The 27,987-nt window shown below is 41.8% G+C and overlaps 1 protein-coding gene across 4 annotated transcripts in view; it reads right to left on the reverse strand.

Annotated features, from left to right (window-relative positions):
• GRM1 (glutamate metabotropic receptor 1) overlaps positions 1-27,987 on the reverse strand; it is a 180,428-nt gene that overhangs the window by 36,635 nt on the left and 115,806 nt on the right. For all 4 annotated transcript variants that reach the window (XM_079970862.1, XM_079970863.1, XM_079970864.1 and 1 more), the window contains one exon: positions 12,261-12,496. In XM_079970862.1, the coding sequence (XP_079826988.1) occupies positions 12,261-12,496 (236 nt within the window). The remainder of the gene's footprint in view (positions 1-12,260; positions 12,497-27,987) is intronic.

Raw genomic sequence — 27,987 nt, forward strand, 5'->3', positions numbered from 1 at the left:
CATCTGTGTGCTCCTCCACCACATTCTGAGGAAAAATATGTATCAATGTCTAGCGGTGGCAATGTAAATATCTGAAAGTTTTGTGTTTTGTGCGAAAAAGAAAGAAAGAAGGTATTTGAAATTTCTTAATATTTAGGCAAAAGGACCAAGTGATCAAACAGCACACTTATGCTCTCCTTAGTCATATCTTGAGCAAGGTGGGTGATTACTGCCTTCCCCTAGGTTGCTCTCAAACACAGGTAAATTTGACAAAAACAATGTTCTCCATTCAACAGCCATGCTCACAGCCTAACATTTCTGATATCTCAGACTGGAGCACTGTTACCTGTATGTCAGTCACAATGAATTTCAGTGCAATGGCATCACCTCCATAGCTGCTCAAATATTGCTCCAGGAAAAGTATAAAGCTTCTTTACAGAACAGTGCAAGCAAAGCATCTCCCAGCGGAATAGGTATCAGTTGCATGTTATGTTAACATGCTAACAAGCAATGGCAGATAACCCACAGCCCAGTGGTGTACATTGGCTGTGGATTATCTGCCATTGCTTTCTGTGGACTCCTAAGACCCATCCCCATATGTTATTTTTAAAAAGAAATAAATTTATTAGTATTATTATTATTTTAGTGTTGGCATGGGTCTTCCACTGTGGTGTCATTGGCCAAAGGGTTTTTGGGTTTTTTTGCTCTGCAGGCTCCCCATTTTGATTTGTGTGTGTGTGACAACTCCCCTCTCAATTTATCATTTTGTAAAAACATAAAAAACTTCAACTGTGCGCCACTATAACCCTTGGCTTGAGTAAGGTTAGGCCCTTCTGTTCTAAAGCAAAGCCATATGTGTAGAAGTTTTAAAGCATTTCTGAAGTAACATTGGAGGAATCACATGGAACTGACACTCAACTGTTTCAAACTGATATGTCAGAACCTTTCCTTTTTACATTACAAAGGAGGTTAATTGAAAACATTAATTAATCAATGTGTTCTATTGCAACTGTAGAGATTAAACTGTCCCAGATCTATTCACACTGTGCTATTGATTGAGGTTGTGAAGATAGTGGTGGTTACTGATTGCAACACAACCTTCAATTCCCCCCCCTAAAAAGTTGTTTTGGCTAGCTAATAACAGCTGCAACAACCAGAGAGGTGGTGGTGCAAAACATGGGCTGCTAACAGCAAGCAAGGCAACCTGTGTCTGAATTACTTGGATTTACAGAGTTGGAAGAGACCATGGGGATCATCTAGTCAAACCCTCCCTCACAATGCAGGATTTGCAATGCAAGTTGCATCTGTTGCGTCCCTGATGGATAGCCACCCAGTCTATGCATAAATACTGCAAACAAGGAAGTCTATGCATAAATACTGCAAACCACCTCCTGAGTCAATCTGTTCCACTGTTGAACTGCTGTCACCACTGGGAAGTTTCTAGTGATACTTAGCTGAAAGGAATTTTCTGGACAGATCTGGAATACTTCATTTGGCAGCAGTGTCTGGGCAAATGTATGACAGCCCAATAGGCAGTGCTGTTTTGGCCAAAAAAAGCTCAGCAACTTTTCTGTCTGGATTTTCACTGTTTGAAATATGGCAACCCTATCAAAGGTCCACCTAGTCTAGCACTCGGTTCTCACAGTGGCCAACCAGATGCCCGTGGGAAGTCTGTGTAATCTCTACTCATTGGTTCTAGTCCTGTCCTTGGAGAAAACAGGGAACCAGCCCATCTTCTCCAGACCGTATTCGAGTCTTTGTGAATGATAACAATCACTGTAGTTATGGACACAAAGATCTAGAGCAGGGCTGTGGGACTCCCACTCCCAACAGCCCAGCCACAATGGCCAGTGGTCAGGGATCATGGAAGTTGTAATTCAGCAATGTCTGGAGGTGTTCCAGCCTTGAGTTTAACTCTCAATCCAGCACTGCGATGCAAATGAACTGTTTAGCTTTACCTAAACACTGCAGCTAATGGGTAAGAACAGCACAGTCAAAGCATATCTGTACTAGGCTGAGTCTGTTATTTATATAAAGCATTAGAAAATTAAATTCTAATTAACTTCCCTTCTATGTTCATTTGCCACAGAACTACTTACTCTTTATGACCAGTAAACATGACTGCTGATAGGGATTAATCGCTGGAACAAGTGAATTTCCCTTGAAAGAACATGCCACTTTTTAAAAAGAAACATGAGGGCTCAACTCATTAATATATGTAATAATAAAGTGTGAATTAGTTTCCCATTCTTTTGGGAACATTGGACGACAAATTTCATTACATTAGAGCTGAAGAAATTATGTTAGCCATGCATGAGAGTCAGAATTATTCAGATGTGTTTAACCTATACAATGAAGCCTTTCTGGAGTAGAACCACCATTCAAAGTTCTGGTTGTGCGTACACAACTTTCTTTGTATTATTACTATTAATTTTAACTAGTTTTTCATATATAATATCATACAATATATACAATTCTCTATATAAAGCTTAATATAGCTATAGCAACTGATCAAGCATACTCAGCTCACTAACATTTTACTCCTAATTTATTCAACTCTTTCTATAAAGGTATGTGGTGTTTTGACCCACATTAATGCATGCCTAATTTTATTGTGCTCTCCATACTACGACAGGTAGTGTTTTTACTACAAGTCAACTCCATGCTTCAAAGTACTTGATAATGAGGCATGGCAGGAAACTCAGTGTCCTTTCATTGGAATGTGATTCCTGGATGCCCTACATAGCATTCAAAAGTAGGGGTTTATTTCTAAATAAATACAGGAAAATACCAGTTCTGTGATGATATTATTGTTTAGCATTTTTTCTACTTTGTGCCTATGCAAACACTATGTAATCTTTGTGATCGCATGTAACCTTAAACCATTTTTTAACACAACACATACAACCAATCCCCTCTCCCCCTGTGCAGCTGATTTCATTTCCATTTCACAGAGTCTCAGTTTGTCACTACATAGTTACTAGAGACTGTGTTTTATCACGAACTCTGGTTAACTAAACAAGCCAGCTTCCTAACTCATGGTTTCAGTTTGGCTTGTTTTGAAATTGACCAGGGTTTGTTTTAAACCACAATCACTGGTTTCAAGCGAAAATTTGTGAAACTGAAACTAAGCACTGGCAAAGACCTTCTGCCAGTCATGTGCGAGAAGGACAGAGTAAGGAGAGTTGGTGATCCCAAGGCTTTGCTTGGGCTTAAACCATGATTTAGAAGGACCGGGCCTCTTTTCACAGAGGATCTTGGAATCTTCCAAGTGGATAACATAATAACGAGAGCTCTCTATGCAGAATGGTTTTGCACACAGGCACTCCTGCAAACCTTAAACTGAATGTGTGGTAGTTGGTGCCGTCTGAATGGCTCCTCCACACGTTGGGATGACATCCAAACAGAGCTAAGCTGTGTTGTTACCAAGATATCTTATTACTCTCTAAATAAAATGATTAACAGATTGTTACTGCAACTGAAACACTATGGCCAGTGGACAGGCAAATGTATGTAGACTTTTGGATTCTGTAGCCAGAGGTTAAATCATTGTTCAGCCATGAGGTCAGTGGTGGTACTGGCAGCTTCTGTTGTCCCCCATCTGGTATCAGACTAGTTTATGGAGCCACTGGGGTGGGGGGACGGGACAAAACAGTGGAAAATACTGTATATAGAAAATATTGTATACATTGTAAAAGAAAAAGAAAAAAAGATCCTTGGGTACCAGATGCATATAAAAAGAGAAATTATTTGAAATTATTATATCATGCCACACCAATCTCTGAGTGGTGTGAGATTCCAGGGTTTCCAGGCATTTACTCAGGGTTCATGTTTCCTTTTGGAATGAGGCACAGCAGAGATTGTGGTGCCTTTATGCTATATGGTTTTTTTTACACATATATACAACCTGAGCCTACGATGGAGGGGTTCACAGCATTAGCACTCCAAAAGGGTCTTGTTTCTTTCATAGTCTCAGAAATCAAACATGGCTCTTTCTCTCTCTCCAGCTCTCAACTCAGGCTTTTTCTTTCTACCATTTGCCATCTCACACAGAACCTCCTTTTTTTTTTTTGTTTTCTGAATGGGCTATCACCCAGGCAATCACCTCAACACAGGAACCCATTGTGGCTTATATTTTAACACTTCCTAGATCTAGGGGTCTGGGACGCAGGTGGCGCTGTGGGTTAAAGCCTCAGCGCCTAGGACTTGCCGATCGAAAGGTCGGCGGTTCGAATCCCTGCGGCGGGGTGCGCTCCCGCTGCTCGGTCCCAGCGCCTGCCAACCTAGCAGTTCGAAAGCACCTCCGGGTGCAAGTAGATAAATAGGGACCGCTTACCAGCGGGAAGGTAAACGGCGTTTCCGTGTGCGGCTCTGGCTCGCCAGAGCAGCGATGTCACGCTGGCCACGTGACCCGGAAGTGTCTCCGGACAGCGCTGGCCCCTGGCCTCTTAAGTGAGATGGGCGCACAACCCCAGAGTCTGTCAAGACTGGCCCGTACGGGCAGGGGTACCTTTACCTTTACCTTTTTAGATCTAGGGGTTAAAAGGATCTTGCATATAGCCTACTTTCCTCACCCAACTCATAACATTATAATGTGTTTTCAGTGCTAGGAAGCTGTTTGCTTGGCATACTACAGACTTAAACAAAATCAGTGCTCCCTGCCATATGCTGAGTCAAGCTCCTTTTTAGCTGGAATACAATAAACTTCACCTTTCTGCAAACAGCAATTGGAATTAAAATACATCATACAAGCACTTTGAGGAGGTCTGAAATGCATTAAGCATCTGGGAGCTTGAAGGGCACCTGAAGCAATAATGAGTTCAAAAGGCTGCAGACGTCACATTCAAGACGTCACTAAATAAGAGTGGTTTCATTCCAGTGCTCTGAAGTATTACTTTATTTGCCAAGAAAACAGAGGCTTTGCCCACCCACCCATTCAAAGCCATTGACATAATTCAAGTTTGCCTTGTTAACGAGAGAGTAGAATCACAATAACTGTTAAAGGATCTGCATTCTAAATACTGAAAACAAAACTGCCCCATGTAATATAATAGTAGGTTATATATTGGATGTGGCTTGGGACAGTGCCTCAGTGCTAGCTTACTGGCAGTTGCTTGCCAGAAGAGGAAGACAAGGTGGTGGGGCCTATCATGCTCTTTCAGCACAACCTGCCTCACACATTTGTGTTAGGGAATCATTCTGGCAGAAACAGATAGAAGTTTCTAGAAGGTTCCAGGTTCCATAACATTTGTGGCACTTTAAGCATGCCTATAAAAGGAGGAACGATTGGTTTCGCTTTTGCCTGACACCTGATGGCAGATGGCAGATGTCTGACAAGGAGAGCTGCATCAGGACTGCTAATGAGATGATGGACTGTTCCTGTAATTATGCCATGCTGAAGAGACCGAAAGACTTTAACTGAAAGAATGCTGTTAATAGCTGTTTGCTTTAACAAATGTAAATACTTGGCTACCAGAATGCTTTTTATGACCGGTCAGGTAATAAATCTCTTGACTGTGATAGCAAGGCATCGTTGAGTGATTTATCACAGAATAACTCCAGTTTACTGTTCACTGGTTCCGAGGAAATGACAACTCTGTTAAAAGTTGGAAAGCGGTTTACCGAGGTGCCATCATACAAGTATCTGTGCAGCAAAAGTGTGATGAGCAGTGACCTGTTATAATAGGTTGTTGTGATGGGGGGGCTATGTACACCCCCCCACTTGAGCTCCTTGAAATGAGCTATATAAAAATAATACATTGTTATATTTTCTGAAGAGATAAAGAGACCTTGATTTTGAGTGTGAGGCCTTTAGGTCTGAAATCCTCATGCATATATACTATTATTTATTGTGATTTGTTATATAATACCCTGTACTTGATGTATTTTCAAGAAGTACCTTTAAAATCAAGTGCCTATATTGATTTAAAAGATTCAGTGGGTTTGGAATGTCACTTTAAACCTGAATAGCAGAGCTATTGACATTTAAATAGCTTTGTCTGTATTACATAGAATATAGAGTTAGGAAGCTCGACAATATTGCTTGGAAGATATTATACATTTACTAGTAGGAACCCTCAACAGCATATCTCCAGCTGTCCCTAATAGGAATGCCCCTTTTTAGCACTACAGTAAGCCTGCAACAGCAGCCTTGTACTGCTGTTTGGGGCTTTCAATATTGGGGGATACCACACAAACACATTTTTCTTTCTTTCTTACATACATTCCTGAAACCTTCCCCTGCTGTGCTGTGCTGCAGGTTCTGGCCACGCTCTCAGCCCCAAAACTATGTACTTTATTTCTCTACAGCAGTGGAGGAAAGTCTCTGGAGACTGGAAAAGGGTACCTGGGGTATTTTTCCTTTCGTCCCTTCTGAAAACTCCCTATAACATCTGCCAACACTTTTGACATCCTCTAGGATGTTAAGGAAGACTGCCAGGCCAGTACGCCCCTCCCTACTTTCCTCCCCATGAACCCTAAACATGCCATGTATTTACCCACAACCAAAGTTGAGCCATAAGTTGTTAGAAAAGGTTTTTCTGAGAAAAATTCAAAAATCTCTCTCGCTCCCTTTCCACTTCTCCACCTTCTTTTGTGGCTGCCACCTATTTCTACCTACAGTGCCCTGGAACAATGCTACAGCCAACACAAATTAGGGGAGATGAGGGAGAAAGAGTCTGTGCCATGACTAATAGTTAGCCCCACTTCCAAGAAATTGGTGAATTTCTCCTTTACCGAGAAAATGAATTTGTCTAAAACAAATATTGTAAAATATTGAGAGGGGAAAATTTATACCCTCAGTGTTCCATGGAACACAGGAACCACTGAACTAAGGGTCATGTGTTCTTTTTTCTTTTAGTTTACAAACTTATGCATACCTTGAATATTACCTGCCTATGTATTTTATGTATTTATTTTATCATATGCATCCTGTTGTTCAGTGGATGAGGTTTCTAGAGTGGGAGAAGTTTCAAGAGAGGGGAAGGAAAAGGACACCTTTCCCTCTTTCCAGCTCTTTTGAAATCTCCTGCTTGGCCATAAAGAACTGAGATTTAGGGAAGTTTCTGAAAAGGGGATGTTCAGTCTTCTAGCCCTTCATGGAAAGCCCACGGAAACACAGTCAAGTCCTTCTGAGGAGCCAATATATGGGAACCAGGAACATCATTCTTCCAGAAATGAGTATTAATTATCAGTAAGAAGGGAATGTAAGTGGTAGGTGAGAGGACAGAAGTGAATTTTCCCCAATGGTTTAGATACCAGGGTATTTTCTATAGTGATGGGATATTTTGAAACAAGATGTAGTTCCACCATTTTATCTGCTGGCACAAACACTTTTAGGATTCTGAGCCACCTAATATGGAGAAGAATGTGTTGATTTTGTAGTTTCAATGAATTATGGCATAGCCTAAAGTTTCAATTCAAGCAACTATTCAAATCAGTTACTAATGCATTGTATTCAAATAATATGAACAGGAAACACTGCATGGACCTATAGTCCTTTTGAGTCCAGCCCACTTCAATTTACGTTTTCATGTCTCAAGATTGAAAGAGATCCAGATACACACATTAATTACTGTATCTCAAATAGCATTCATAAAGGAGAAAGAACTAGATTTTGCCCACAAGAGGGAGCACATCATTCTTCTCTGCCATGAACTTTTGTTTCTTGCTCAGATACACAGCTGGAAAATTAGGGAAAGTAAAACATTCAACAATTTGGAATCCTTCAGCTAACACGAACATTGGTGTCACCAGGCTCTATTCAATGTTAAAATTAGAATGTCTCACTCTCAGTGGAAAAAACAGGCATCTTAATATTTATTCCACTTAATTTCCAAGGGATAATATTAGAAAAGGTGAAATTAATGCCAAACCCTCAACCCAGTTAATGAAGCAAATTAGTTATCAAAAATTGAGGTAAGCAAAAGTGAAGGTCAAGCTTGTATGGTAGCTATTGCAGAGGTTGACAGAAATGAGATTTCCTCATTCCTGAGGTAAAGGAGATGGAGGGAAACCGCTGCTGGGTTTCTTTTAGCAGTGTTGGACAGAAATGAGTCCACCTTCCTCACAGGTCTGTCACAAATCCTACATATTTATTTGGAGAGACAATCCCTCATATGTTTTCCCCCACAGCATTAAAAAATGGGAAATAATAAAGGGGTGGCAGCCCTAAAATGCTGCCAGTAGTCCACTGGATGCCATTATCAAAAAATGGCACTAACTTCATCAAATGCTGACATCAGCATCCATATACACATCTGAACACAGCAATGTGTGTTTTCCCTGCACATCTGCTTCATTAACACTTCCCACTTAATTACACAGTTATGCCATGGAACATGTAGAATACCGAGTTGAAGTAGGTATTACCAAATACTTGAAATTTAAACTCATCAACATTTCCAATGTTGAGTGCAACATTTTACCCTCCTGAATTTGAGCACATCATTATTATTTATGTATAAATATCTTAAGAGCCATCATCTGTTAAACGCATCGTGCTGTCTGCAAAATATTTCAGATATTCAATACTATTGTGTATATAGTTAAATATGAAGACATCTTAAGGCAGCCCTGTTTAGGGAAGTTTTTAACGTGTGATATTTTACTGTATTTTTGGTTTTTATGGAAGCCGCCCAGAGTGGCTGAGGAGGCCCAGCCAGATGGGCGGGGTATAAATAATATATTATTATTATTATTATTATTATTATTAATAATAATAATACTATTAAATATACTTTTGCAAGGTATCTGATAAAATGTATGGAGTCAGTAGTGCCATGCAAGAAACCTTTCATTCAACGTACTCATGATTTCCTTTTTCTTTGGAAGCACTGTGAGGGTTTCTAAATAAGAAACCTCTGGCTAACTGGGTGAACAACCGCCTCACAAAGGTTAGCTCAATTTGAACTATCAGCTAGTAACACATCATGATTAAGCTATCACACTAGCTCTCTGTTGTGAGCTACCAGACAGAGAATTAGCCTTACTAGAGGCGTAGTAATGGAACCAGTTACAAGATCAGCACATAATTCAAACTATGGAATTTGCTGCTGTAGAATGTAGTAATATCCACCAGTTTGGATGGCGTTAAAAGGATTTAGACAAATTCATCAAGGATAAGGCTGTCAATGTCTAATGGTCATGATGAGTGTGTACTACTTCCAGTAACACCATTTGCTCTGAACACCATTTGCTGCTTTTCCCAAGTGGGGAATATGCTTTTGCAGTCATGTTTACTTGCAGGCTTCCCATAGGCATCTGACTGGCCACTGTGAGGACAGGATATTGGACTAAATGGGCATGTGACCTGATCCAGCAGGGCTCTTTTTCTGTTCAGCCTCAGGGTTAATTCAGTTCTTCCATCTCTCTAGTCTGCACATAAAATCCCATTCTTTTCTGTTCCTGAGATCTCTGTTCCCTTGAGTGACTGTTCACATCATTCAACGTGACGAGCTTGTTTAAGATCAAGACTGATGCTCTTAGACACAGGCAATGCAGATCTTAGCATGCAATCTGTTCCATGCTGTGTTTTGTCCTTAGCTTTGGTTAGCGCATTGGCGCTTTCCAGTGGCGCTCAAGGGACACAGTGCCAACACAAGACTAATGCTAATTTCAAAGACGTGACAGAAAGCTGCAGGGTGGATAATGCAATCTCCTCCTGTATGGACCCACTTAATGTTGTTGTTTTAATGTGCCAGTAAACCAACCAGTAGCCACAGTACAGATTGCATACCAAGACACATTCCATAAGTCCAAAGCTGCAACTCCATTTCGCAAACAGCCACAATTCCCAAGGAAGCTTAAAATGAAGATCACATCTGCAGCCTGTGGGGCTGATCTGAAAGGGAAATCGCATGGGGCACATCAGCCATGAGCGGTGTGTCATAAAGACATGGCCAGATATCTAGGCAGGTAAAGCTGGGCACATTAATTTGCTATCCCTGATCTTTAGTGTTGCATCTAGGCTTCTAACATAAAACCCCATATTGCACATATTAATTCCATCTCTTCTGATCAATAAGGGGTTAAAATTAGTGCTTAGAACAAAAATAAGCTGTGCTGGGCCTTTTCAGAGGAGCAAAAAAAAAAATGTACAAACACAGCATATTTCTGTGATTACTTTGAATAAAATAGGGGGGGGGGGAATCCCACACATTTACATTGCATTTCCTGTCTCTCACCAAAATATATTCCACCCCCCTCAATATATAGCATGGAATGCTTTTCAGAAATGATAAGAACAAGTTTATGGGAGATAGATCTATGAATCCCTCTTATTTCTAATCTTGAAGGGGAAAATAGTTTTACTGGTGTAAAAAAGGGTGCCACCACACACAAGAGGGAGGTGTCACCTAGACTCAGGGGACACCATGAGACTTGCAGAGAGTACAAAAAGGGTTTTAGAAAAAGAAAAAAGGAAAAACCTAAGGGGGAAAAAATCCCAAACAACCTCAAATAGCCCAGTGAAGGCTAAGTATGCACAGTGGGCTCAGAACACTGACAACACAATGGGGAAATGAGAAATCAGAGAAGAGAAATGGAGCAGCTGGAACCCTGAACAGGGAGAACTCCACACTTGTTGCACATCAATGGCTACTACCCATGATAGTTACGTGATGGGACAGAGTCAAAGGGTTTCTGTAAAGGGACAAAAAACAGGAGAGGTCCTTAATTCCTTGCCAGGAGTCCCGAGAAATCACTCCTGGAAAGAAACAGCATATTAAAGTAAAGAAAAGTGCCACCGTGATAGGGATGGGTGAATCTGTCCATTTCAGTTTCACTCTGCTTTCCATTTTCCCTTTCCCTCAAAACTTTATTTCCATTTGCCACATTTCTCCACAAGTCTGTGAATTTTTAAAACTCCTCATGAAAACTCACCAACATTTTAGTCCTTGTTATTTATCAGTTTGTTGGCATTTTAGTACTAATGTACACATTTTAATATGTGATTTTGCTGAGTACACCTGCACATTGTCCAAGCAATTTTTCTTAATACAGGGCATACAATGCCCCCTGAAAACCCAAATTATATATTTTTGAACAAGCTTTTTTATTTGCTCCTTCTGTCATTTCCACCCCCTCAGTATGGGGGCACTTGCTGGTTGGGGGGGACACCTATCCCAGTGGGTGAGAAGAGCTTTGGCCATTTGTCACGCAGAACAATCCTACTGGTGGTAATGGGGAGGGGGGAGACCTGGGGTGCCAAGCCCACTCTCCTAGAGCTCATAGGATTGTCTCTAAATAATAACAGGGAGAGACTGCACCTCATTGGTAGAGCACATTCTTTGCATGCAAATGGTGCCAGTCAGGTTCAGTCTCCCTAATATCCAGGAAAGGCTAAGATAGATTCTCCTGTAAATTTCTGGAGTGCTGCAGCCAATCAGTATGGACAATATTAAGCTAGATAGATTATTTGTCTGCCTTGGCATAAAAAACAATTTATTCAGTTGGGAGCAGGGATAGCTCACCAGTTATATTATAACCTCACTGTCTTTTTGACATTTCATTGAAAGCAGGTTTTTGTTTGCTTTGCTTTCCCCATGTATGTAGTGGGCGTGTCCACTGGCTCTACTGCACAATTAATTTTAAAATGGCTCCTGCCTGCTTTCTGACTGCTTTAACAATGTGCACACAAACAGCAGGATAGATGCTCGAAGGCAGTTTCAGCACCATGTGCGAAAGTCTGAAAAAATGCCTTAGGCCTTGTCGGCAATCAAGCCAGGTTTTCACTCTATTCTCCTATTTTACCACCTGCAAATTCATTTTAGAATCAAACAAAAACTTCTGCTTTGCTGCGGCAGGAGAGAAAAACAAATTAAGAACCGGTTAAACAAAGCCAGAGGACATCTCAGGCAGCCTTCCCCCAACATGCGGTGCTCTTCAGATGCAGCTGGATTATGGCTTCCATCAGCCCTGACCCTTAGGCCATGCAGGCTGGAACTGATGGAGACTGGAGTCTAACAACATATGCAGAGCACCACGATAGGGAAAGTCCGACCTAACACACCAGTTAGATATCCCATCATTGAACAATCACCTCTGGAGTGCCAGGGGCAGAGTTCCTCGGTTCATCAAGGAACAGTAGTAGCAAAGTCGAGATTGCCCCATGTTGACACAGCGTCTTGCCTACTACCCCATCATGATTTGATGGGGTTTCCTCCATGATTTCATGTAGGCTTTTACTGCAGTGCACAAGCAGGAAAAAGAGAAGACACATGGGAAGGGCAGGGCAAGCTCTTGTTTGGAAATTAATAATAATAATATATGTATATATTTACCAGTGCAGTTCTTTTGAAAGTTGGGGTTCTCTAGAGGATGTCCTGGAATGCGACACTGGAACCTGTGCTGCCAAAATTCTGGGAACCAGGGATTGCGCGTGTTGGTTTCCAGCCGTATTTTCAAAAAATAGTCATCGAATGACACGACGTCCGGAGACTGCAGCTTGATTGTGATGCCCCCATTTGCTTCAGCTTCGTACCCTTCGATGACTTCGTCTCTATCTGCCCATCCATCACTTAAAAAAGGAAGGAAAAGCTATTAAGAGGGAGCCAAAAGGAGGAAGGAGAGCATGTCAAAAAGCATCTTGATCTTGTTGAAGCAGATGCCCCTTAGCAAATCAAAAGGTCATTTCAATATGATGTATTAGAGGAAACTATGAGAATATATGCTTCGTCTCCCACATCACCTCTATGTAATATAACTTTCTGTTATTTATCTGGCTTGGTACAGCACTCAAAATCACTTGCAGAAAATTAGACTTTATAGAGACGGTGGCTGATATACTTTCTGTAGCAGCCCTTTTGTAGCCAACAACACTCAAGAAGGGAGTGTTAACTAGTCTGTGGAAACTTCAAGATGTGCAGAAGTATTAAAGATAATGGTGGGAGTCCTAACTTGCTGCTTAAGTGGGAGCAGGGATGGAAGACACAGGGCAAGGGGCATAGAGTGGAGTATCCTGGAACAGGGCATGACTGGCTGTCTGGAATCCTGAACAGGAGCACTATACAATGCAATTTTATTCTCAAAGTTTCCAACTCCCAGGCCCAAAGAAGTGCTCAGCTACATCCTTGCTAAAGGACACCAGTCCTTGTTCGCTTACACTGGTGGCCAGGGCATGTTTAAGCCCCATTCAAGGTAAAAGTTTTCATCTATAAAGCTGAACATGGCTTCAGACAAGCATAAGAACATAAGAAGCGCCCTGCTGGATCAAATCAACAACCCATCTAGTCCAGCATCGTATTCCTCAAGTGGCCAACTAAATATCTATGGGAAGCCCACAAACAGGACATGAGCACAACAGTTCTCCCCCATTCATGTTCCCCAGAAACTAGTATTCAGAAGAATCCTGCCTCTGATACTGGAGATAATATGCAAGCCATAACTGTATTTATTAGATTCATACCCGACCTTTCCTCCAAGAAGCTCAAGGTAGCATATATGGTTCCCTCCCCCTTTTGATTTTATCATCACAGTATCACTGTTGGGGGTGTTAGGCTAAGAGACAATGACTGGCTATTGGTCACCCAATGTGTTTCATGGCTGTGTGTCTACTAATTTTGTGCTGGTTTAATCCTCCAAAAATTAGTCAAATCCCTATTTGAAGCCATCCAACTTGGCAGTCGTTACTACGTCTTGTGGTAGTGAATCCCGTAGTTAACTATACCCTGTGTGAAGAAGGACTTCATGTGTCCTGAACCTTCCACCTTTCAGCTTCTTCACTTGTCTCTGAGTTCTAGAGTTGTGGGGGGGGGGGGTTCTCTGTCCACATCATGCATAATTTTACACACTTCTATAATGTCCCCTGTGATTTGCCTTTTCTCTAACTAAAGACTTTCCTCATAAGAGGAGCTGATCCATCCCCATGATGCTTTTGGTTGCTCTTGTCTGCACTTTTTTTCCAGCTCTATAATAACCTTTCTGAGGATTCAAGCGCAACTCATGAAGGCGATGATCTAATTTAAACCAAACACAGTGGTACCTCAGGTTACAAACTTAATTCATTCCAGAGGTCTGTTCTTAACCCGAAACTGTTCTTAACCTGAGGTGCACTTTCGCTAATGGGGCCTCCCGCTGCTACTGCGCCGCCGCCGCACGATTTCTGTTCTCACCCTGTGACAAAGTTCACAACTTCGAGCAACTACTTCTGGGCTAGAGGAGTTTGTAACCCGAAGCATTCGTAACCTGAGGTACCACTGTAAGGACCAAGAAAAATCATCCATCTTCTATTCATACACAAACATGTTTTTCCAATAGGCAAATAATCCTTTGCCTCCTGTGATATTGTCAAGGCAAATTGGCTGTGCTAAAAACGAGAAAGAATTCTAAACCTTTCCAATACAGACGGACATATTTTTATTGGTGATATTTATCTGATAAGACCCACTTTAATGCTTTTCAAATGAATCACTTGGGTGAGGAGCTTTTGACTTTGTAAAGGTTAGCTCATAAACTCTTTGGATCATAGTTTAGTGGTTTTCTCCAAATCTTTCTGTTGTCCCCCAGAGACTAATAGCCAGTGGCGTAGCGTGGGTTATCAGCACCCGGGGCAAGGCAAGTAATTTGCGCCCCCTAACTCGTGGATTTGCGCCCCCTAACCCGTGGATTTCCCTAACCCCCAGATGTTGCGCCCGGTGCGGCCGGCCCCCCCTGCACCCCCCACGCTACGCCACTGCTAATAGCTTGGAGTTTAATTTAAGTGCAAATGCAAGTCAGTCTGCATTTAAATTTTAATGTGTGTGGTCATGTCGCTAAAGAAACAGATTATGTTGGCATCTTAGAAATGGCGGCATCCTTGTGGAATGTTACCAGCAACTCTTTCTGTCCCTTAAAGAGCTTAATCTGCTTGCTTCTCAAAGCAGCAGAGTGCTACAAAAATCAATGAGACTTACCATAAAGAATGTACAGCTGACCTAAGCTACAAGATAAGGAGTTAGTTGCAAGAATTGTTCCAGACACCCAGGAGACAAAATGTACATGGGTTCCATTGTAAGGGTCAATGTGCAACCTTAGAGTAAATCTGGTGTAAAAACAGATCAATGTAGGCAGAACTTCATGAAGATTTAACTAGTCTTTAAGCCCTAAGGGCATCTATGGTGATTCTCTCACTCTGCTTATAGTATGAACCTAATCAAAACTGCAGTCAAGGAATTGGTGATTTCAAACCAATATTTAAAGAGGAAGCTTTCCAGGGCAGATCTATGGTCAAACCCTGTCTAGGTTGTTATTTACAGTGCAAGCCCATGCAACCCTCTGCTCAGAGTAAGTCCGATTGCATTTGGTGGACCTTACTCTCTTTGAAAGTATACATAGAACTGCAGCCGCATTCACGTATAAAAGCATTTGCATGCTGCTTTTCAAGCACAATAAAACAATTTAATACAAATTAAACCATGTCATACATGAAAAACAGCAGCAGAATAAAATACAGATTTCAAAAACTTAAGCGAACTACAGGTGTTTTAACAGAGAGTGGGCTGCTAAATCTTTCTAGGAAGTGAGTTCCACAATCTGGGAACTTGAACAGAAAAAAACAAAGGAATTCAGGAGACCTTGTTCTTTTAAAGCTATAGGGCTTTGCAGAGTGTCAATAGTTAAATGGTGGTTAAATTGTGGCCCTCACCGACTTCCGGGTTAGCGCGATCCGGTTAATGGCGGATTCCCTCCGAGCTCCGGAGGGAATCGGCTCTGTTGCAGACGGGTCTCACCGCGACGGCGACGCGGGGACCCTCAGAAACCGCAGGCGCGGAAGCCTGCGGACTTGGTGACTCGGCGGGCACCTAAAGCGCCCCCGACCCACGAAGAGCCTTTTTAAAGGCTACAGAGAGGGTACGGGGAGCGGCGTGGTGCTGTGAGTAGACCGCTACTGCAGTGGAGCAAAGCCGCGAGCCATGGCCGGAGACCGCTGACTTTCTTCCCTGAAATTCGGACTTTAATTAATCCGTGAGTAGATTGGAATTTGGACTTTAAAATTTTTATCCTTGAATTCGGCACGATCGGGGGATGTGCTAAAGGGAAGTCCACACCCCCCTGCTTACAGAAAATTTAAAGCAATGATCGGAGAACTAAGGTGGAGAGTTCTTTCTTTGGTGTTTTGTAAAAGATAATACTTGCACGAATTTGACAGAAGAAGATTTGTGCTGGAGAGTAAGAGTGGAATTTTAGAAGCTTTTGTTTAAACCTCCCCAGACCTGGGAGTGTCCTCTATGTGAGCTGGAGAAAAAGGAACGAGGAGTTTGACAGCTGTCAAAGGAGCTGTCAAACGGGCAGCGAAAGTTAAAAACCTTATTATTTAACACCTTTCTGGACTTAATTTGCTATATTTGAACTAAAGTGGTTGGAAACAAAGTAGGGAAATAACAAGGTAACGGACTATTGGGAAAAGACTAATAAGTAACCAGAATCCCCCTAGGGGAAACATTGAAATACTACAATGGCTGCAGATGGAAAATTACAGGCAGAGATAGAAAGAATGTTTTTTCTTGTGGGAAAGCTGCAGGAGCAGACTACGGCTATGAGTAAACAACTTATAACCTTGAACTCTAAAATAAGTGACTCTGCTGAAGGCACAATGGACTTGACTGGGGAAAAACCTGCAGCTGAATCAGAAGAGATAACTTCGGAACAGGGGGAGAGTGAACAAGGGCCAGTACAGATGGAGAGTACCAACCACAAGCCTACATTGTCAGAATACAAAGAAGAAGACCCTTGGATTACAAATCTGCGAAAGATGCGAAAGAGGAGGGAGGAAGCCCCTGGAACATTTGGAATATTTGAATTTAAAAGAAACAAGAAATATGACTGGGGCTTCCTCTTTGAGTATGGATTAGCTGGTACCAAGTACTTTGGATGGAAGAAATTCTGATGAGACTGAGCTAGAACTCCCTCGAGACCCGAGGACCAACAAAGAGGGCTACCAACAAAATCGGCGAAGAGAGACTGACAGGGACTTAAAGGCCTCAGATGTGAGGAACCCAGGCTAAAAACTGTTTTTGTGGACATGGGGACATTGGGAAGGGACAGAAACCAGGGCTGGGGGGGGGGGGGAAAGAAAAAGATTTTTTTAAAAAAATGTTTATGACCTTTGTGTTTGATTATTATGACCTATTTTTAAGATAAAAGGGAAATTCGTGGAAGGAACTCGAGTCGACCTTAGAAAAGGTTTTAATATTTATAAGAAAACTGGATAAGTAAAATCTGGCCAAGTAAAAGGTTTTTTAAAAAATATATATATACAATAATAATATGTAAAGGATGAGAGATATGAACTTGCTGAGTTAATTTAATTGAATTAGGATGTATGAAGGGGGGGTGGGGGGAGGTCAAGAACTGGGGTTAGGAAAGTAAGGATATGAAACTTCATATGTGTTGTCTTTGTCTATATGTGTGTATGTCTGTCTTTACAAAATGTGAAAATTTAATAAAAATTTTTATTAAATAAATAAATAAATAAATTGTGGCCCTCACCAGCTAGCATGGCCAATGATCAGGGATGATGGGAGTTTTATTTATTTCAAAAAGATTCAGATACCACTTGATTGCTACTGACAGGTAATATAATTGATGCGTGTGACAAAATGGGCAGCCACACTCCACTCAGCTGCTGCCTATTTTTCTTTTGGGATGGCTCCTAATAGGGCACTTCACTGACCCCCCCCACTACCTCTTCACCACCACTCATAATTTCCTTTTAAGTTCTCCTCTGAGTAGGCAGTCCCAATTTCACTGTCTTTTCCTAAAATTTTATGTAAAAACTTCTTTTTATTTGCTTTCTGCTTACTTTTTAGTAGGCAGTTGCTAGACATGAGAGGCTAGCAAGATGTGCTGCCAAGGTATATTTTTGTGTTTTTGAAAATGGGAAAAATATAAAACATATAAAGCACCCCAAGGACTAAATAGTCCTAAAATTTATCTTAGAAACATGGTCTTTGGGATTAGCCCTCCTCAACTATCATTTCTCAGTATCCTTCCTTCCGCCCTGCAACCATTTTTTTAAAGTATTTCTAGTCTTGAATGCAAAGCTGTTAGCTCTGCCAATCAGATGCAAGATGCTCACAAAAATAGTAGAGTCTACTCAGAAGTTAGCCATCCTGAGTTCACTGAGGCTTCATTCCAAGAAAGTGTGCATAGGATTTCTGCCTAAAATATTTCCCCAGGAAAAATGGCGGGGGGGGGGGGGGCTTCAAATGAAAAAGCCAAAACAAAGGCAGGGCTCAGTGATACAAGAACTGTTAAGCTATAATAATGAATTATACCATTGGAGACTGGAGACCCTTACCACCCCCTTCTGGCAATAAAATATCAGTTTACAATCCTGAAATCTAAACAGTCAACCTAAAAATACCTATTAAGATTAGCTGACATATTAATAAATAACTGCACACAAGCCACTAATCCACGTTTAAAACCTACCGAACTAGCTCGGTTTGTCATAGCGTAACCTTGTAGTTTTGCTCTGAATCTGGCAATTTGTGCAACAATTAAAAGTACTGATGCTCGGCGAGGGCGTTGAAAGTGTGAAGGCAGAGAGGTTGCTTGGAAGGGATGTGTGTGGGGGGGTGGAGAACCAGCAATCGCACTCCTCACTGTCATGAAGAAAGAGACAACCAACTGTTTTCGTTGCTGTTTCACAATGCGTTTGCCACAGTCAAAGTGGCTGCCAATTTTCTACAAGCTGCACTTGTTTAGATGCCTCATGTTGTATAACAACAACAACAACAACAATGTATGCTTTTCACAGGCGATTTGTTTTTTTTTTTAAATCCAATACAAAAAGAAATGGTGCAAACCTAAGGATTACTCCCTGTTGTTTTGGATTAGGCATAGCTTCCCACTGGCACCATTTCATTTCATAAAAAGGAAGCCTGAAGGGGTTTTCCTTCTGTAGTGCGCTACTATGCACCAGCTGGTATTTCTGTTTGTTTCCACTGTTTGTACTGATATACCTGAAATTGAATACAATTATAGACACCTCCCAAGCCAGTGCTTGGGCCTCCATGCTTATTTGCCAAGTGTTGCCTTGGGGGCAAATTGGCAAGGCGTAACTGCCCTTTTCATCGACCTGCCCTCTGATTTAAAGAATTGCTAGGGTCTGTGCGAGCTTCTCATGATGCTGAATTGGATTGTTTGGCTTCCTACTGGCTTCCTCTAAGCCAATACTCAGGGTAGAGGCTTGTACACCTCCCAGCAAAGCTTTTGCAGCATAAAGTTTAGGAAGGTTCAAGGTTGCAAGGAACTTAAACTTCCAGGCAACTCTAATACTTCAGATCTAGGGGCCAAATCTATATTATGTGCAGCTCTATAGGGACGTGGGTGACACTGTGGTCTAAATCACTGAGCCGCTTGGACTTGCCAATTGGAAGGTCGGTGGTTCAAATCCTCGTGACAGGGTGAGCTCCTGTTGCTCTGTTCCAGCTCCTGCCAACCTAGCAGTTCGAAAGCACACCGCTGCATGTAGATAAATAGGTACCACTGTGGCAGTAAGGTAAACAGTGTTTCTGTGCGCTCTGGTTTCTGTCACAGTGTTCCGTTGCACCAGAAGCGGTTTAGTCATGCTAGCCACGTGACTCGGAAAGCTGTCTGTGGACAAATGCCAGCTCCCTTGGCCTGAAAGTGATATGAGCACAGCAATCCCATAGTCACCTTTGACTGGACTTAACCGTCCAGGGGTCCTTTACCTTTACCTTATGTGGAGCTCTATGACAAAAAACCCCCGGTAGCTGCAGAGTAAGGGCCACATGCTGAGGAAAAGGGGGCGGGGAGGTGGAATAATTTAACACTTCCCCTCCACATCAATTTACTAATTTAAAAAACTTAATAGATGTGCATATTGGCTGTGAGCACAGGTGACTGTTTTTGTATGTTTGCAGATGCTTTTATATGTTATTTATTCATTTGCTTTTAAAAGTGTGTTGTTTTGCTGTAAATACCCAGAAATCAACTTTGGATCTCTCATTCTGTTAGTCCAAAAGCAAGCATATGTTCATCAAGACACCCATAAACATCCATTTGCTCTTAGACAAATAGAATGAGAGATTTAAGTGTTGACTTCTGGTATTTACACAGATGATAATAAGAGCAAATACAGTCATATTATTAGTCCTCTTGTAAAACTGCAGGCAGAATTTTGCTCCATGAGAAAAAGTCAGTCATATTTTAGTAGGATTTATGTTCCTTCAGAAAACCAAACCTAATATATTACAGTGATAGTGAATATGGCTCACTTGGCCCAGATACAGCATATAAATGGATGGTGTGTCTGAATCTGCATTCTTAGTACTATTAAATAGAAGTAGGGCATTGCCCTGGAAAAGTCACACTGAAATTAGCAATCAGTCAATGTGGCTGAAGGTGGCTGTGGTTTTAAATAATTCACCCATGAAGAAAATAGGCTCTCATGGGAAAATCAGCAACTTTCTATCCTAATTATTTTAAAAATGTAATAGATGTCCTTTTTTTTTTTGGTTCGGATTAGTGAGCTACAGTTTAAACACTATCAGTATTTTAGGAACTAGTTAAGAATATTAATGTAATATTAACTTTTCCTTCTTTCTTTGTTTAAAAAACAATAGGGTCACTTAAACAAATGAAAATCCCTCTTCTTACAATTCTCATCTTTCCTATGCAAATATTGAGTTTGGGATCCAACCACAATCACTTGCAACTAGTTGAACATTAAAAAGGGGGAGGGGGGCGACTGCTTCTTGATGAAGATACCTGTGCAATTCATAAGATTCCATGACCTTGCACCGTGCATATTTGTAATTTTTAAGCATGCATGTAGATACTTTGTGATGAATGGAACCAGCATTCCTCTCCAACTGGTGGATGACAGGATTCCCTCATAAACAGATATTTCAGGGTCTCACTTCTTATACTTCCAACAGATATTTCACAAACCATGAAAAATATAGGTTATGACTTGTAAGACTATGACAGTCTGTTTTGTAAATATATATTCAAGAATCAAAAGTAGCATATGCACCGCATATATTTATTTTCATAATGCATTTGTATCGGCCTATCACACCAGTGTCATCTTGGAATTGTTACCATGAGGATCCCTGACACTGTTAGCATTTTCAGCATTTTGTAGGAGTGACTGCTATGCTTGTATATTAGCTGTTCTCAAGGATGCCTGCCATAGCACGTCTTGGTAAACGTGGGCTCTGTAATCCATGCTCTCACAGTTAACTATATAGATGTTTTGTAATCAAGGTACATCTAGGTGACCCCAAGCCCTCTTTATTAGAGCAAGTCAGCATTGTGTGATTTGCTTACTGACAAATAGCCTATTGAAAATGGCCAGCACATTTTTATGGGAACATAAAGGAGACACTCAGTATTCAGGTTTGGGCAAGGTGACTAGAGAGGTCATCTCCTAGCACATTTGGTAATGGGAAAGTCAGGGAAACAATAGTAATAATAACTCTGGGCAGCTTCCAACAAATATAAAAGCATAATAAAAAATCAAACATTTTAAACTTCCCTATACAGGGCTGCCTTCAGATGTCTTCTAAAAGTTGTATACCTTGGTTCTCGAGCTTAATCTGTTCTGGGAGTCCGTTCAACTCCTGAAACCATTCGAAAACCAAGGCGCAGCTTCCGATTGGCTGCAGGAGCTTCCCGCACTCAAGCAGAAGCTGCGTCAGATGTTTGGCTTCCAAAAACATTCACAAACTGGCACATTCACTTCTGAGTTTGCAGCGTTTGGGAGCCAATTTGTTCGGCAACTAAGATGTTCAGGAACCAAGGTTTGACTGCAGTTCTTTATCTCCTTGACATCTAATGGGAGGGCATTCCACAGGGCAGGCACCACTACCAAGAAGGCCCTCTGCCTGGTTCTCTGTAACCTCACTTCTTGCAGTGAGGGAATGCCAGAAAGCCCTCAGAGCTGGATCTCAGTGTCTGCCCTGAACAACGGGGATGGAAACACTCCCTCAGGTATGCCAGGTTGAGACCAAAATGCTTTTCTTGAACAGTGGCAACCTGCCCTTTAGGAGAACTTAGTTGTACAGTGGTACCTCGGGTTACATACGCTTCGGGTTACATAGGCTTCAGGTTACAGACTCCGCTAACCCAGAAATAGTATCTCAGGTTAAGAACTTTGCTTCAGAATGGGAACAGAAATTGTGCTCCGGTGGCATGGCGGCAGCAGGAGGCCCCATTAGCTAAAGTGGTGCTTCAGGTCAAGAACAGTTTCAGGTTAAGAACAGACCTCTGGAACGAATTAAGTACTTAACCTGAGGTACCACTGTATGGCTATGTAAGGGAAATGGTTGTCAAATTTCATGTTCAGAAAGCATTATTCCCTCTTCAGAATTAGTTTCATGTGCCCTTAGTGACTTCAGCGTACAACCATAACTGACTGACTCAGCTTTGCGAGGTCCTAATGTTTATAATTGTTTGGAGCTAGACTTGTCATATTGCAAAAGGGTTCCTTCCATTTGTAGAGGGGACAAAGATCCAGAAGAGGATTTGGCTGGAGGAGGATGGGAGTGGGAGGCAGTTGTTACTGATTCTCCTTTTCCCTTGCAACCACCAGTTCTACCTCCCTTCCAGAGGATCCTCCAGAACAGCATTTCATTGGCCACAGGATGGTTGTAGAACTTGTTGGAGGAGCAGAAATCACTCCCCACTTCCTCCAGTGAGGCAGCCTCACAGGCAGAGCTCCCCCACAGTTAGTCTGGATCAAATGGTATATAGTTTCTGATTGTCTAGTGTCATATAATGAAGGAAAATGAAGCCCTGCCTAAGGGGGAAAAAATAGGATGGCAAATCAGAAGCAGGTTGACCTTATCTGAAAAATATTTTCTCTAGTTTGATGCCCCCACAAAACATTATCTTTGTCGCAAACAATTGGCACAGCCCTAAACCTCCTCAGGTATCTACCACAATTCAGTTCAAGACTATGCATGGGAGTGCACACAAATTCTAGTAATTTGGATGGTTACATAAATCATTCAACCGATTTACAGAAGTAACGCCATGAGACTTCTGAACCCCCTAACACCACATGAGTAGCACTCCAGCTGCAACGAACAGCTTGTGGAGACTTTTCAGATGAATAACTGAAGAAATGTGAAGGTAGTTCAGAATAATGAATTCATCTGAGAGTTTGGCAATCTGTTCATATGTAAATAGTTGTGGGAAAAAGAAGTCAAAAAGCATTTCTCTTATATTTATCTTAGCCTTTGCAGTCCTTCTGTCACCTGAACAACTGTTGCTTTGAACAACTATAGCACACATAGAGCTCAGGCTTGTTTGTTTCATTTCACGTACACATGGTTTCAGCAAAATCTAAGATGTTGGCTCGAGCAAAATTACACACACACACACACACATAATATTATATATATATATATATATATATATATATATATATATATATAAAATATTACACACACACACACACATATATGAAACATAGCTCAGCCGCAGGTTGTGTTTTATATTGTATATGATTAATGGCAACCTGTCTGTTTCTTATCCAACATACAGAAATGATGAATAGCTCACTCAGTAGAGCATGAGACTCTTAATCTCAGGGTCATGGATTTGAGCCCAATGTTGGGCATGAGATTCTTTCATTGCAGGGAGCTGGACTACATGACACTCGAGGTCCCTTTCAACTCTACAGTTCTATGTTTCTATGAATAAGTATTATTATTATCTATTATATGCCGCTTAGATGCCAAAATGCTCCCAAATGACTTCTAGAATGCACCCATATTAGTATGCAAAAAGCAAAAAAAAAAAAAAAACCCACAAAACTTCTAATCTTGTACAGATGAGTAGACTCTAGTCCACAGAAGGTTATGCCAAAATAGAAGTTGTTGATTTTTAAGGTGCCACAACACTCTTTGTGAGAAAAGGGGTATTGTTTCAGCTTTATTGTTTTAAATTGGAAGAATTTCCTTCTTCTACGGCAATTTCAGGGCTCTACAAGGCCCAGCTTGGCAGGGAAGCTCTCTTCAAGGGCAGAGAAGCACACAGTTCATCCCAAAGGCATCCTCCAGGGATGCATTTGATAAAGGAGATCTATATCTGAAGATGACAGGGAAGAAATTGAGATCATACAGATAGAAGCTGGTAACAGCCACAAGTCTTTGGGGACTGGCTGGTTAATTACAATTTAGGATACCTAGTAGTGAGCTGTTAAGCAAAAGAAGAAATGTTCTGTCATGTAATGTACAAATGCTGGAAGTCTAAAACAGAGAGGTAAAATTCCTCAGCACGTTTCCAGCTCAGCATCCATTTGTATGAATGAGGGGCAAGCAAGTACAGAGCATGGATAAGTTGCTCCCTTGAGGTAGATGAATGTCAATGTCTGCCACTGATTAATACCTTCGAAACTGGCTGGAAGGAGAATAGTCGGTGGGCCTGGCCATTCCAGCACATAAATAACAGAGGAATGACAGAGCTAATTCTCTGAACACATCTAAGAAGGTAGATGTCTTTTAAGAGAACTAAAAGCTGTCCTACAGAAGTTCTATAAATATTGGACGTGCAAATAATTGACGGGCTGTTCAGTGCTTCGCTTTTTCCCATTGAAGTGAATGGCTGCCATTCATTTCTAAAGGATAAAGTCATGATATATGCTCAGGGAGCCATGGAACAGGAGCCAAACCTATCCTCATCCAGGATCCCTGTAGTTCAGAAACCCACCTTCCCTTCCACAGCCCATCATAACATTCAGCATTTTATTAGTTTTATATATTGTGGATTAATTTATCAGGCAAGTTTACACATCTATCTACTAAGGAGCAGCGTGTGCTACTAATTTATGACAATAAGCAGATTATTAAGTGGAAGAAAGCCTGAGGGGTTTGAAATCTGTGAATTGTGATATCTTCACGCTGCATTTTGGGTCGCCTCATACAAGGTGTGAGCAATTTCTGAGATTAGAGGGAAGGAGCCTATGTAAGTGCTGAAATATTTGTTTACACAGTCAATTATGCACGCGCTGTGCCTGTGAAGAGTTGTAGATAACACTCCAGCATCTGTTCAGAAATTATTTCTTATCTAGGACTGTGTATTTGTCTTTGGATAAGCCCAAGACAGCACCATACAGGGATCAAGCACAAGTAGCATGACTCTCTTGGTGGCAAGCCCAAGTGCAAACTGATGCTATGTTGGTGCTTTCTTCTGCAAACCCTGTAAATGCTGAAGATGTCATCTATGTACCAGGAATTTTAAGTGCATGTGCATTTAATGCATGGCGGGAAGGGCTCCCAGACATTTGTATACAAGCGTCAGGGACTGGTTGGACACTGGGGAGTGGTGGCTGGATTCCCATGGGTGAGCACTGAGAGAAGGGGGCTTGGAGACTAAGGGATCAGTGAACTGGATGGGGGGCTGTAAGACCCAGGAGATGAGAGTCAGAAGGTGCAGGAGAAGGTGCAGGATTGGAGAGTGAAGGACAGGTGCAGAGCAGTGGCGTAGTGTGGGGGGTGCAGGGGGGGCCGGCCGCACCGGGAGCAACATCTGGGGGTTAGGGTTAGGGGACGCAAATCCACGGGTTAGGTGGCGCAAATCCATGGGTTAGGAGGCGCAAATTACTTGCCTTGCCCCGGGTGCTGACAACTGATGCTACGCCACTGGTGCAGAGGGAGGAAGATATAGGCCAGGCTGGTGTGGAGTCAAGGGCTTCCCCACTTCCTCCTTCTGCTCCTACTTCTCCTGCTCCACCATCACCCACAACCAGAAGAGGATTGAAGCAAGAGGAGCAGGAGGCTACACGCAAGGAGTCTTCACTTAGTTGTGTGCTGTTCTGTTGTGGCAGCTGCCTCATTGGATGCACATCTAAGAGTAGCTGAGAAACGTAGGACTGGTGGACATGCCTTTTGCTAACTTTTAAGGGTACTTTTGAAAATAAAGAGTTAATTCCTCACTCTGGACATTCGTGCCTGACAGTGTTGTGGCAACGAGTGTATAAAGACACGTTTACAGAAGGTACATTTATTACACTTTGTTTGTGGCATTAAAACACACATACACCATCCACTTGTGTGCATGCAGCAAATGCAAAGTAATAATAATAATAAAAAGAATAAAGTGTGCACCCCACCCCCAAGACCATTTCATTGTAACTATCCAACCTCCCAAAATTTCAACACGTCTTGCGATGGTGTCACCCCTTTCCATTTTAACAGTACAGATTCTACAAACACCTTCCATATCTCCTCAAAATTATTTCTCCTGCTTATTCCTTAATGGCCCATGTTAACTTATCATTAATAGCTATATCAGCAACTGCATCTTTTCTAAGCTTTGGGAGAGGAGAGAAAAATAACCTTTCTGAGATGAAGGCACAGAAACCTGTGCAGGAAAGTATGAATTTTAAAGACAATACAGTGATACCTCTGGTTAAGAACTTAATTTGTTCCTGAGGTCTGTTCTTAACCTGAAACTGTTTTTAAGCTGAGGCACCACTTTAGCTAATGGAGCGTCCCGCCACTGCCTCACTGCCGCATGATTTCTGTTCTCATCCTGAAGCAAAGTTCTTAACACAAGGTACTATTTCTAGGTTAGCGGAGTCTGTAACCTGAAGCGTCTGTAACCTGAGGTACCACTGTAATTGCACAGTACTGTACTGTACTGTACACAGTTACTGTAAAGCCTTAACCAATATACAATAATGACATGCCATAAAAATGGCACTGAGAGCCATTTTGGTGCAATGGTTAGAGTGTTGGACTAGATTCTAGGAGACCAGGTTTCAAATCCCCACTCAGTCACCCTACTGGGTGACCTTGGGCCAATCACTGCCTCTTAGTCTAACCTCCCTCACAGGGCTGTTGTGAGAATTAAATGGGGGCAGGGAGAACCAAGAATTCTATCTTGAGCACCTTGGAGAAAAAGGTAGCATATCAAAGGAATAAATAAATAATAAAAATCCCACAAGTGTACCTTTCATTCCCTTTCACTTGTAATCAGCACTGAGTGTGCCATATACAGTGTTATAACTCTCCTGTTACTTTCTGAACAATGTGACAACCCATTAGCAAACACCTCCACATATATGCAAATCCATATGCAAGCTGGATTTCGAAGGGGCAGAGGAACCAGAGACCAAATTGCAAACATGCGCTGGATTATGGAGAAAGCTAGAGAGTTCCAGAAAGACATCTACTTCTGCTTCATTGACTATGCAAAAGCCTTTGACTGTGTTGACCACAGCAAACTATGGCAAGTTCTTAAAGAATGGGAGTGCCTGATCACCTCATCTGTCTCCTGAGAAATCTCTATGTGGGACAAGAAGCTACAGTTAGAACTGGATATGGAACAACTGACTGGTTCAAAATTGGGAAAGGAGTACGGCAAGGCTGTATATTGTCTCCCTGCTTATTTAACTTATATGCAGAAATCATCATGCGAAAGGCTGGGCTGGATGAATCCCAAGCTGGAATTAAGATTGCCAGAAGAAATATCAACAACCTCAGATATGCAGATGACACAACCTTGATGGCAGAAAGTGAGGAGGAATTAAAGAACCTTTTAATGAGGGTGAAAGAGGAGAGCGCAAAATATGGTCTGAAGCTCAACATCAAAAAACTGAAGATCATGCCCACTGGTCCCATCACCTCCTGGCAAATAGAAGGGGAAGAAATGGAGGCAGTGAGAGATTTTACTTTCTTGGGCTCCATGATCACTGCAGATGGTGACAGCAGTCACGAAATTAAAAGACGCCTGCTCCTTGGGAGAAAGGCGATGGCAAACCTAGACAGCATCTTAAAAAGCAGAGACGTCACCTTGCCAACAAAGGTCCATATAAGCTATGGTTTTCCCAGTAGTGGTGTACTGTATGGAAGTGAGAGCTGGACCATCAAGAAGGCTGATTGCCGAAGAATTGATGCTTTTGAATTATGGTGCTGGAGGAGACTCTTGAGAGTCCCATGGACTGCAAGAAGATCAAACGCATCCATTCTTAAGGAAATCAGCCCTGAGTGCTCACTGGAAGGGCAGATCGAGAAGCTGAGGCTCTAATACTTTGGCCACCTCATGAGA

The sequence above is a fragment of the Podarcis cretensis genome (genome assembly GCF_951804945.1).
Source record: "Podarcis cretensis genome assembly, chromosome: 3".
In the NCBI taxonomy this organism is placed as follows: Eukaryota; Metazoa; Chordata; class Lepidosauria; order Squamata; family Lacertidae; genus Podarcis; species Podarcis cretensis.